This window comes from Aulonocara sp. 'chitande type north' Nkhata Bay, linkage group LG17 (genome assembly GCF_057382095.1).
Source record: "Aulonocara sp. 'chitande type north' Nkhata Bay isolate Kocher_YH1m ecotype deep benthic linkage group LG17, A_spYH_male_GT1.1, whole genome shotgun sequence".
NCBI classification, from domain to species: Eukaryota; Metazoa; Chordata; class Actinopteri; order Cichliformes; family Cichlidae; genus Aulonocara; species Aulonocara sp. 'chitande type north' Nkhata Bay.
The window spans coordinates 17121386-17134861 of NC_141360.1; the positions used below are offsets into that span (position 1 = coordinate 17121386).

General features: G+C 40.5%; 1 protein-coding gene across 2 annotated transcripts in view; it reads left to right on the top strand.

Moving 5' to 3' along the window:
• The first annotated feature begins 3183 nt into the window (after positions 1–3183).
• Positions 3184–13476, top strand: part of nfic (nuclear factor I/C) — a 36944-nt gene continuing 26651 nt past the window's right edge. Inside the window, exon 1 of one of the 2 annotated variants that reach the window (XM_086268322.1) lies at positions 3184–3496. In XM_086268322.1, the coding sequence (XP_086124448.1) occupies positions 3272–3496 (225 nt within the window). In that variant the 5' untranslated portion in view covers positions 3184–3271. Of the gene's footprint in view, positions 3497–6003; positions 6401–13476 lie in introns of those variants that run through there. The other variant, XM_086268323.1, reaches the window with a different exon arrangement.

A 13476-nucleotide genomic window follows, 5' to 3' on the forward strand; every position in this document is an offset into this window, starting at 1 on the left:
ATAAGTGTATGTGTATTGCACACTGTTATTATTGCACATTAATTATTATTGCACCTTGTTATAAATATAAATATTATTGTTATCGTTTTAAACATTGTTACCTCCCCCTAAAAAGTCCAGGGAGGTATCCAGTCAGGTCAGCTATTTACATTGATCAGGGCTATTGCCCTGTTGTAAAAGCTGTCCTTGAGTCTATTTGTTCGGGACCTCAGCAGCCTGAACCTCCTGCCAGACGGCAGCAGCTTAAACACCCGGTGTCCTGGGTGTGTGCAGTCCCGTAGGATGCTGCGTGCCCTCTTGAGACAGCGAGTGCTGTACAGGTCCTTCAGGGAGGGAAGAGGATGTCCAATGATTTTTTGGGCCATGTTGATGACCCTCTGGAGTGCCTTTCTGTGTGCTGTGGTGCAGCTGGAGAACCACACACCGATGCAATATGTCAGCACACTTTCAATGGAGCAGCGGTAGAAGACGGTCAGCAGCTCCTTCTTCAGGTCCATTTTTCTGAGGATTCTCAGAAAGTGGAGACGCTGTTGGGCCTTCTTTAAGACCGCAGAAGTGTTAGAGCTCCATTGGAGGTACTAAAATGTATGAATGTATGAATACATTTCAGCAGTACAGGGTATTATGAGTATAGGAGTATAAGATGCTATAGATCGGCATAATATTTCATAGTGTTGCAGTTTTACAGTTTACAAAGTGATGTCTCACCATGTGTTACCATAGATGAGACTCAGTAGACTCAAAGAGGATCAAAATGCATGTATCCATTATAGACAGCTGCATAGAACTCTGAGTCCTATACATAAGCTGTCTGTTTCCTTCTTGTAATGTACACAACAGTCTGGCCATTAGAGTAGCCAGTAATTACTGGTCATATACCCCATGTAATAAATATATATATATCTACAAGTCTGCACGGTTTAAAATGTTACGACATTTTAACCTTCATTCCTCAGCCTTACTCTAACCCATGTATGCATGAAGTGTGGGAGAAAACCAGAGAACACACATAGGCATGGGGAGAACATACAAACTCCACACAGAAAGGCCTCAGTCAGCCAGAGGATTCAAATCCAACACACTGGCTTCTTCAAAAATTTGCCCTGCTGTTGATTCAAATGATTGCTTGGGATTATCTTTAGTTGCCACTATCTGAGCTCACCTTGTGTCATATGGTTTGGAGATGGAACTAATGCTGTTTCACTCTCTCTGAGTGATGGGTTTCATGGTGTTCATTTGTGCTGGGTTATGATGATGATGGATACGTTTCGCATCTGACCCTGGGTCCCTGTATTTAACTTCTGTTCATACCTAAACTTGTTAGTTGCATTTTGTTTTAACAACTTATTTGCCTCACTTCACTTCCTCTCCATCTCCTTTCTTTCTTTTCTTTACTGATAACACAGTTTGCTTCCCTGACGAGTCGCATTGTCAGTCACCTAGATAAAATATATTAGTTGTGTTGTAAAAGGTCAGCCTAAACAGTTTTCTCTCATTTGTAAGGAGCAAAAATATTATCAGAGAGCCAGTCACCCAGCCAATTTGTGTTGGGCAATTTATTTATGATACCACTTACTCAAATAAAAAACTGCAAACCACAAACCAACTTTTCATTGCAGGCTTCCAAGGTCACCTCCCAGCCCACGTTTTGTGCTTAGAGGTAGCTTCATAAAGATAAAACCTTTAGAGATCCAAGTTTTAAGGGTTACGTTGTAACAGGGAACCTGGAAGAAGAACCCGAATGATGACGAAACAGGCAAACCACATGATGTGGCATGATGTGCATGACACATTTCTAATTTTCCTGACCATTTAGAGCACCTTACACAAGAAGCCAGACTAATTGGTAACAAATTAACCTAACATGCATTCCTTTGGACTGTGGGAGGAAACCAGAGGAAACTGGAGAAAACCCATGCGGACACAGGAAGAGCCTAAGAGGGCTAGGATCCACAACTGTTCTGCAAACCAGCAAAATGTCTCTTTAAAGGCAGTTACATGCCTCTAAGTTTATTTATGTAAATTCATGTATCCATCACATAATACATATTTGGATAATTATTAAAGAATGTAAAAGAAACATTAATTCATGTGTGCAACAAATGTGTTGTAAACTTGAGAAATATGCATGTTAGTGGAAGTTTAGCATTAGTGCTTTCTATGATAAATTGCATTCATGACTGAATGAATGAGCTGAAATCATTATGCATTCTTTAAAAAAAAAATACATGAAAGATGCTTTGAATTAATAATAAAGATAAAAGGAATACTTTATTCATCCCACTTTGGGAAATGCTTTGGTTTTGCTGTTAGTGGTTATTCAGTTCACACAGACTGCTTAATGTGAAGTTATAGATTGATTATTAATGACTGGTCCGTATTGTTGCTCATCCAGAAAGGCACACTGTCGGGACCCAGATGGGAAATCTGACATCTGGTGACCAGCAGCAGATCTATCAGTACTTTGATGCTTTCTATATGTATATCTCCTCAGTCTACATACAGATTCCACAAAGTAACACGTTACTATGTGCATTATTACTAATTTATTATTTTTAGTGAATGCTAAACAAAGCCAAACATTAACAGGAATAAAATATGGCACGTTGTACCAAAAGATTCCGATTTTTTTTTGTTTTTTTTTTTGCGTTTTTTAGTACCGGCAATAGATTGACTGAATCCATAGAGGTCAAAACATAAGATACCATGCCACAGACACGAGAGCCTTGTCTGATCACAGTTAAATCTTCACAAGCTTACATTGTTACCACTGTTTATGTAGTTTAATTGGAACTGTCGAACAGCAGGAACAGCAGATGGATTCATTAATTGTTCAGCTTTTAATTTAATAATAAAATCACAGCTCTGGTCTCAAAACACTGCATTTCACTTTATGGAGTGTATCCCAAGGAAAAAACTAAGACAAATGAAGCTCAAACCTTGGCAGAAAGTGAATATTTAGACTTTATAAAGCAAAGGATTTCTGACTACTGTAGATGAAGGCTCACCCTTAATTCTCTCTAAGGACTGAATCTGCTCATCTACGATCTTAGAAAAAGGGTGAAGAGACATGAACACAAAGCAGTCAAACAAAGTGAGAAAGGAAAAAGTGAAAAAAAAAACTAAAGGAAGGAATAAAACGTTTCACAGTATCAGGAAGAAGAGCTAATATGAGGAAAACAGAAGCGAGGAGAACGCTGAACAGAAGACAGGTGGAAGGTTAATGTAACACTGGTCTGTTCTGCCGCAGCCTTCCAGGCGGTGTGTGTGTATGTGTATGTGTGCGTGCGCGCGCGCGCGTGTGGTGGGGGGGTTATTGCCGTGGAGCCCGAAGCTTGACGCGGGACGTTTCTGGTCTCGAGCACCGCGGTTATACTCCAGCTGGCACGCGCACAATGGTAGACATGAATATGGAATGGTAACGAACGACAGCGCGAGATGGGCAGGCACTGATATCAGCTTTAACTTTCCCCGGTGGCGGCTCAGCTTCGACATGGTAGGACAAAACCTGTTCCGGTACAACAATGTAGCAGTGTGTCCCTTCCAACCCTTCCCACTGGTGTGCTGTTTCGTGTTTTCCGAAAAAGACGCAATGCGAGGAGTTGACTGAGTAACGCAGGCTACGCAGCTGAAAGTGGAGCAGAAAGCGGTGCGATAGTTCCGTCCTAATGTCAGCAAGCCTGCGTCTGTATTTCTCATTTTTTCTTTTAGTTTGTTTCAGCATTTGAACACGGTCCGATCCCTGGCGTTTTCCTGGAGAGATTCTGCCCGCTAAATCACATTCAAAATATGGCAAAATAAATTGTCCTGCGCATGACAACAAATATACACGCAGTCAAAACATAAGTGGGAACAAGGTTGAACTGTCAGGGCCCATCCTTAAATTCGGCACACATATGATACACGTTAAAGCCCACCCTTCAATAAAATCTTAACTTTGCCTGTCGGGTTGCCCTTTTATCCAGCTGACGTTTTCCATCAAACGCTGAGTGCAAGGCGGAAGCCAGCAGCAATTACGATTATGAAAGTGGAAATTTCGTTGCCGTAAAGCTCTTTCTGAGTATTTTATGCGCACCGAATTTGCCAAAAATGTATTTAGACACGAAATGATTTCATGTTACACACGGAATGTTAGTTAGGCCAGCGATAAAACAAAAACTATTTTAACTGTTGTAATTTTGAATGAAGTTTTGAACGTGGCGTATTAGCGTTACACAAGCTTCTTCCCACAGGCTATGGGTTCCGGGCCCTGACTTCGACCGATTAAGCGGAAAATATGCCCTGCTGTGTGCGTATCAGGTGTGGAGTAGGGGGTGAAAGTTGTTGAGCTAGGGGCTTTGTTGAAGCGCGTGCAGCAGCAGGCCCTCCGCCACCGCTCCACTCGTCACGCGGGACGGTGGAAGGCCAAGTTGAAGTTCAGCTCAAGCCTCCTCCTCCGCCTCCTCCTCTCGGCTGTGGATGTGTGGATGTTTCTGGGCATTTGTGTTAGTCAGCAGAAAATGGCCGCAGTTAGAGCCAGCGGGCTGAGTTAGAATGACAGGCCGACAGAGGGCCTCCTGCCCCGGCTTACAGCCCAGTCAGAGAGCTGCCTGAAAGAGGGAGAAAAAATACAGTTAGTGGAGGCAGTCCTCCTGAACCACATCAGTTGGAAACACTCAAAGAGTCATGTTCAACTTGCAAAGTGAGCAAACATCCGAGAATCCGCTCAAGAGTAGAAAAGAGTCAGATGCTGCCCCTCATCAGTCCCTCTAAATGCGGTACATGACCCAGAGGAATGTCTGCCTGAGGAAAAGCTTTAGCCTATTCAACCGACTGAGATGGCATGCCCCTGCTCACACAGTACACGACTCTTGTGTCTTGGGACTTTATGTGAAGGTATTCACATCTTGTAAATCCAGTGTTGAAAACGACTACTGTAAACTGTGTACCACACGAATAAAACCAGTCCTTATGAGCTAACTATATTTAAATATCAAAAGTAAGTATTCTGAGTAGAAAAGGAAGTACATGCGTGTTATACAAATATATCATGAAAGTACAAATGTATGATTATAGGCTATAAGTGGAACTTATTGTTGGTTGAATGTGTATATAAAACATTTGTAAATACCCTGACTTATAATTATGACTATCAATACAATTCAATATAAAGTACTTAGTAATTGCAGGAAATATGGGATACAGTTTAATTGTAGGCACAACAATGCTATCACATGCCATTCTCTTGCATGCCAGCTCTGCCACCATTATTGTGTCTCATTGTGGAAAAATGGACAATAACATTGTAATGTGCTTTGTTTAACCACTAAGGTTAAAAGGTGCTATGTGCAGACCAGTGCAACATTTAAAGCCGAATGGAACAGAAATAGGTTTATCTACCCTGAGAGTACTCAGTCTTGCTGCCACAGTTTGGAAAGTTTGGTCAACAGTCACCTTAGAGGGTCGAGTGAAGCCAAACAAACTTATTCTGAGTAATCACTTTTACTGTGATGAAATATTTCCAAGTGTCCACAGGACAGGATGACTCACATGGTTTGAGAAGCAGGAAAATACTGTGAAACACATGCTGTGCCTGTTGATGATATTGCTGAACACCTATTAAGGTGATGGGGTACGTTGCAGAAGGTTCTGGGTGCACGTGGTTGGATTACTAACACATTAATAGGACACTTATCGGTGTTGGTGTCTCTAATTGACCATTTGCCTGTATATCGCGGAACCATTGTGCCGATTTGTGGATGAGATATCCAATTATAATATAAACCTTGGTCAGGTTTTTAATGCTTCCCATTTCACTAGAATGCAGTCGGTCAGGACTTTGAACACCTTGAATCCATGATTTTTAAGACTGCAGGACGGAGGTGCAGCTGTTATTGAGATAAAGTGCTGTGCGCGTTATAGGGCAGCTGGGCAGTGAGAGCGCAGCTGCAGCTTTAAGCTCATAGTTTGGGATGGGCTGAATTCACAACGTCATTTCAGCGCTCTGTCTTTTATTCTTCGCCCCCTCATCTCCTTCCCTCTCTAAATGACACAACTCCCATGTTCCGTTAAACCTCTGGCCATATTTTCCGAACAACTTTCTTTTTTCCCCCCCGCGGGACATTTTTCCGGGGCCGAAACTTTTCTGGCGTGTGATCGTTTCTGGAGTTGACACAGCAGTCGTTCGCTCTCATATGTGGATTCTTTGGAAAAGCCCATTTTAACAGCCCAGGAAATGCAGCGTTTTCTCCCGCCCAGAGGGATCGCTGCTTAACTGAATCCCGACATGGAAGAACATACAGATATCTCCAAAAACAAATAAGTACGCTATGAGGATTTAAATGTTTATGTTAACGCACAGCCTGCTGTGATTCAGCTCCATCTCGTCAAAATGATGTTTTCGTCCCTCTCGCTGTCTCAGGTAAAACTACACCACAGTTGTTACACTTCAGCTGTTAAAGGAAAGCTTTCCCACTTTGAAAGGAAGCTTTAGTCTAGACAGCCTTTGTTGATTTGACAGTCCTGGTTATATGTGCCCTAACTCTGTTTGGTGACTGACATCTTCAATCAAACAGTGTCGCAATATAAATTCGTGCTTGATCAAAAGCAGGCACATATGCGAAGGCTGAAACAAATCCTGCAGACTGCAGCAAACCTGCTGATCAGGGGCTGGAATTAACATGGAGTTTGTAGCTGGAATGCATTGAAGTTACTGGTTAACAGACTTCAGTTTCTCTACAGTAACTTTTTGAGATTTGTCTGCCTACATGTACTTGTGTGTGCATCTGCAAGTGTGTATCTGTGTTCAAGTGTTTTCCCAGTATCTGTGGACAAGAGTAGTTTACATATCAGTGGTGTCATTTCTGGAAAAAACCCCTTTTTAACAACAAAGTTAAAAAATTGTATTTTAATTGCTGCTTCCTGATTCTTAGTGTTTTCCATATTTTTCACATTTGCATCTTCCAGATTATCAAAGATAACTTGAGTAAATACACAATGCATTTTTTAAACAAGGATTTCATTTATTAAACAAACAGAGTTATCCTAATCTATCTGGGTTTGTGTGAAAGACAAATTGTGTCCTAAATCTAATAACTGGTTGTGGCACCTTTTGAAGCAATGAGTGCGAAGGTTTTTCAGTATGAACGTCCTGTTTAAACTCCCAAAGCATCGTAATCAGGTTTGATTCTGGACTTTGACTAGACAACTTCAAAACCTTCATTTTTTTTATCTTTTTTGAGCTGTTCACAGGTGGGCTTGTTGATGTGTTTTGGATTATTCTCCTGCTGCAAAACCCAAACACAGTTGAGCTTCAGTGCACAAGCCTACACCATGTCTGACCACGGTATGATGTTGTTTTTATGAAATGCCGTGTTAGTTTTATGGCAGATGTAATAGGAATCAAACTTTCCCTGAAGTTCAGCATTTGTCCCATCAGTCCACAGAATATTTACCCAAAGGTCTTGGAGATCAGCAGGATGTTTTTTGTGGTTTTTTTCCATGTTCAATCTTTAGAAATGGCTTTGCAACTCTTTCTAGACTATTAGATGTCAAGGACTTCGTTTCCCATCTGTTTGTTTAGATTGTGCCATGATGTGTTGGTATTTGAGCTCTTTTAGCCTACTACACTTTTTCAGAAAGGTTCTATTTAAGTGACTTATTGATTCAGCAGGTCTGGAAGAATCAGCCCTGAGTGTGGTTAGTGAAATTGAACTTAGCTTTCCGAAAAAAGAAAAAAAAATTAAAAGATTAATCACAGATAACCTCAGTTAAGGTCAGGTTTCGTGATAAGAAATGTAAGTAAGAAAGAGACTTGACAAAAATGGCATGGAAGAGTTTCAAGGGGAAATCCACTGCTGACCAAAAAGAGCACAAAGACTCATCTCACATTTGACAAAAACCTTGATGATCCCCAAGACCTTTGGAAAACTATTTGGCATAAAACTAACAGCCTTTCATAAAAAGAACCTCATATCAGCACAAGCCTGTTGGTATGGTGATGGTAGTATTATGGCCTTTGGTTGCTTTGCTGCTTGCTGCAGTTGATGAAACCGCAAATTCTGCTCTCTACCAGAAATCCATGAAGGAGAATGTCTGGCCAGTAGTTCAAGCCTTAAAACTCAGGCTAGTTCACTTCTGAATGCTGCCACAACCACTTACTAGGTTTAGGGGGCAATTACTTTTTTGTATAGCACAGGTTTGGATAACTTTTTTGTTTAATAAATGAAAATTTTTATTTACTCAGGTTATCTTTGTCTAATATTCAAATTTGTTTGATGATGTGAAATATGTGACTGTGACAAATATGCAAAAACAAAAGGAATCAGGAAGGATTGTGATACTTTTTTACATAGCATCTTTCTAGTTTTACTGACCAGTCAATGCACTCTACAAACGCAGGAGGTTTTTTTAACTCTTCAAAAATGCTATATTTCCATAAAGCTGCACTGTCTAATGCTGCCTGCTATGTGTGGAAATCAGACAGAGATTCAGTTTTATTTTATTTACATAGCACTAAAAACAGTGCTATGTACTAAAGGTACTTAGTATTGCCAGGTAAAGATCCTACAAAAGTAAAGAGAAAACACCAACAGTAACACAACCCCCTATGAACAAGCACTTAGTGAAAGTGGGAAGAAAAATCTCCCTTTTAAGAGTAAGAAACTACTGCCAGAACCCTGCTCAGGGAAGAGCAGCCAACTGCCATGGCCGGTTGGAAGGGGAAGAAGACAGGACAAAAGATACAGTGTGGAAGAGATCCAGAGATTAATAATAACTAATGATTAAATACAAAGTGGCTTAAAAACGAATAGTGCGTGTCAAAAGAAGAAGAAACACTCAGTGCATCATGGCAACACACCCAGTATCCCTAACTATATGCTTTAACAAAAAGGAAAGTTTTAAGCCTAATCTTACAAGTATAGAGGTTATCTGAGGGTCCTCGAAGCTGAAGGCTCTGCCTCCCATTCTACTTTTAAATACTCTAGGAACCACAAGTAAGCCTGCAGTCCGAGAGTGAAGTGCTCTCATGGGGTGATATGGTACTATGACGTCGTTAAGATGAGATACAATCTAATTATTCAAGACCTTGTATATGAGGAGAATGATTTCAAATTTAATTTCAGATTTAACAGTAAAACTATGGAACAATGCAACTATTGGAGAAATATGAAGAAATACACAACTTTTCCAGCCTTATAATAACGAATTCCAATAATCCAGCCTCGGTAAGCATGTTTTTCAGTTTTATAGTTAGTTTCAAGAATTTCTGAGATGACAGGAAGGTAGGAGATTAGCCTAGAGTTTGCCAAGGCAGCTGGGTTAAGTGATGGATTAAGTTTTTATAATTTTTTTAACTCATAATATGAATTCATTTTTATTTCTTGCAAACAGCCAACATTAAGTTAAATTATTACAATACATCATAAGCTGTTCAGTAGGGCTTACAACAAAATCATTTAGAAAACTGCAAATTCGTCATTCTAGGTTGTAGACAGCATAGTAGTGATGTCATCAATCATGCTACACATAAAATGGAAATTGTTAATTAAGCTCAGAGTATCCAACCCTGAAGGTAAAACATCCAAGGAAACTAACCCCATTTTTGTTTAGTCAACTAACTGCATCCAACTAACACAGTACATTTACATAAGAACATCATACCAACAGTCAAAGATGGTGGTGGTAGTGTGTCGGTCTGGGGTTGCTTTGCTTCTTCACGACTTAAACGACTTGCTGTACTTGATGAAACCGTAAATTCTGCTCTCTACAAGGAAATCTTGAAGGAACAGCCATTAGTTCAGACACACACCAGCAAGTTCACTTCTAAGTTGCTCAAAAAGCAAAATGAAATGGAGTGAAAATAAAGTGGCCTAGTCAAAGTCCAGGCTTAAATCAGATTGAGATGGTATTAGCCCAAGCGGGCCTTTCGTACTGGAAAACCGTCTAATGTGCCTGAATTAAAACACTTGACCCACTCGTCTTTGCAGAAGAAGAGTGGGTCAAATTCTTCCATAGTGATGTGGAAGAGTTATTGCGAGTAATTGCAATGCTTATTTGCAGTTTTTGTTATCAAGGGTGACATAGCTAGTTATTAGGTTTAGTGGGTAATTATTATTATTTTGCATGGGGCCATGTAGGTTTACATAACTTTTGTTTTGTTTGTCAATTCAATAATAATTTTAAAACTGCCTTTCAAATTTAATATCCATCACATCAGAAACTCTGACTTCACCAACAAGGTCCAGAAACTTACACTGGATCTGGATGAAACCATAGTGTCCTTTGATGTGGTCTCACTCTTTACTTGCATACCTACAACTGAGGTAGTGGAAACTGTCAGGAAATGACTACAGCAAGACAGCTCCTTAGAAAACAGAACCGGCTTTACCCCCAAACAAATGTGCAAACTGTTAGATCTCGGCCTTACCACAGCATATTTTAAATACAACAAGGGTTTATACAGACAAAAACATGGATGTGTCATGGGCTTCCCACTGTCATCCATTGTAGTCAACCTTCACATGGAGGAAGTAGAAAGTAAAGCTCTTGGTTCTTTCAAAAGGACAGCACCAAGCCACTGCCCAAGAAGTTGAATCCTTCACTGCTCGCATCAACTCAGTGGATAAAAACATAAAGTTCACCAGGGAAGAGACAAAGGTCATAGTTTGCCATTTCTGGACTGTGCTGTGCGCAGAAGGGAAAGAAAAGAACACACATGTAAAGAAAGCTCTTAAAACATTTGGTTATCCTAAATGGACTTTCATCAAATCAGCAAAGATGAACTGGGAAGAAGGTCGCACACCAACTAGGGAGAATCAGAAGGACAAACAGAACAACATGGTCATCCCTTATGTAGCAGGTTTATCAGAGAAACTCAGGAGAATTTTCTACAAGCATGACCTCCTAAGCTACTTCATACAAAAACTGGTTCATCCTGAGGACAAAACTGCAGTACAGTGAGGAGAAACCAAACAGCCACTCCATACACGCATGGCAAAACATAGAAGAGCCACCTTGGCAGGACAAGACTGAGCTTTACACCTGCATCTAAAGGTTAAAGGTCACTTATTCGAGGATGCCAATGTTCACATTTTGGATAGAGGAGACAGTCGGTTTGAAAGAGGAGTGAAAGAAGCCATCTCTGTCCACTGTGAACGACCATCCTTGAACAGAGGGGGTGGCTAAGGACACAAACTGTCTGCCACCTACAATCCAGTTTTGAGATCCCTTCTCAGGCGCCACTCACATCTCACAAGTTCTCACAATGGTTTCACCTGAAACCTCTGCTAATAATAACCCACACCCTTTTTGACACCTTGACTCATGTGATCAATAGTTGGTCTAATGACCCTCTTAAGGGAAACTCCCACTAGGTTTTAAATACCTGTGACTCGGCACCATTTGGTTTTAGAACTGAAGAAGCTTCTTAGATGGGAGGTGAAACGTCTTCAAGAAACTTAAAGTCCAGTCGCCATTCTTTCCAAACTCCTTAGATTACCATGACCTGGATGATTGAGAACTTACATGGACATGGAATAATGTAACTTTTGTCAAATTAATGTGAGCTTGAATGTGTCCAAAATCCCATGGACCTAACAATAAATTAGAATTTAATAATAGCAATAACTTTGCAACTTTGTGTTGTCTTTGAGCAAACTGGATTAACTACAGCAAACCATTTGGCTCGCTAGAAGACCATGTGAACCAACTGTGGTAGGAATGTAGGAAAGCCTTGGTATCAAGGTATCACTGAGAACTTTCACAGACATGATACCTTGGTATCAAGTCACTTTGCTATACAAAAAAGGCAAAAAAAGGATAAAATGATTTATACAAACTACAGTCAAGGTGAAATGTAGACTCAGTTATAAAAGTGCAAAAATATCTGCCTTATAGGCAAAGCAGGAGGCAGACAACAAAGACATTTTCTCTAAGTACTGAAGTAAATCAATTAAATCACAACACAGCTCTTTGTGAGCGCACAAAATCCTCAACATATTCCCTTTTAAAAAAAAATGTTTTGATTGGTGTCATGCTTTGAAATGAGCCGCACCAGATTAAATGACCTCTTTTTAGTTTCAAAGAGACATGCTGGTACTGTGCAAACTGTGCACATTAGGGTCAACTGCTTAGTGTTCTCCTCAGTCATGCTGGTTACTACGATTGGTGCAGAAGGACTAAACTACTGTGAATTAGACAATTAAACTGAGCTTGCACTGCAGTAACTTATTGGCAGTGGTGGTGTTTAAGTCTTTTATGATCAAATTGTAGGAATTAATGTATCAGCAGAATTCAGCTGGGTGGACGCAGTGACCTTGCTGCCAGCCCTGGACCCCCAAGATCTGACCATATTGTTGATGCTGTATAGTTATAAAGGCCTAATACTCACTGAGTACTTGGTTGAGACGTTGCTGGCAAAGACACCAGTACGAAGTTTCTTGTAATTGGTCACCAGGTTTACAGACATCCTAGGAGGGATTTTAACTGACTCCACTTTATAGAATCTCTCTAAATCTTTCAGGTTTCTTGGCTGCTGCTTGGAAATTTGAAACTTCAGCTTCCTCCACAGATTTTCTATAGGACTGAGGTGTAGAGACAGGCTATGCCTGGCCGAGGTATGACTTTAGTGTGCTTCATCTTTAGCCTTTTGTGTGTTTTTGGTCATTGTCAAGACTGGTCCATGACCTTAACTGTTCTGGCTGAGGGAAGAAGGTTCTCGTCCGAAAATCTATAGTACATGGTCCTGTTCAAAGGTCTCTCCCACTGGTCTTCTCGTACTCTTAGCACAAAAATGGTTAGTGTTCCTCGGGTCATGCTTAGCATTTCTCTTCCTCTAAAAGTGGCGGGTCACGTTAAGGTCAGAAAGTTCGATTTTGGTTTTATCTGACTGCAGTGCTTTCTTCCATGCCTGATGATCATCCTCACCCATGAGGCCAGATCTTCCATGAAACTCCAAATTGAGTGATTTGATATTTTTTCAATTTTCAAAGAATTGCACCAGCAGCTGTCATCTTTTCACCACGTTTCTTGTAGCTCATTCCAGCCTTGTGCACATCAACAGTTTTCTTCCTGATGTCCTTTGACAGCCCTTGTCTTGCTCATAGTGGTGGATCGTTTGGAATGGAAGAAATTGATTCTGTGGACACGTGTGCTTTATTCACATAATGAGTTGAAACTAGGACTGTCTGTTATTGATACAAGGTCTTGAATAATCAGGCCTTATCTTATCTTAAAAACCTTATAGTACCGTATCACCCCTTTAGAGCACTTCTCTCATAGACTGAAGGCTTACTTGTTCCTAGAGTATTTAAAAGTAGAATGGGAGGCAGAGCCTTCAGCTTTCAGGCACCTCTTCTTTGGAACCAGCTCCCAGTTTGGATTTGGGAGACAGACACTATCTCTACTTTTAAGATCAGGCTTCAAACTTTCCTTTTTGCTAAATGATATAGTTCAGGTGACTCTTGAGTCCTCCCGTAGTTATGCTGCAATAGATGT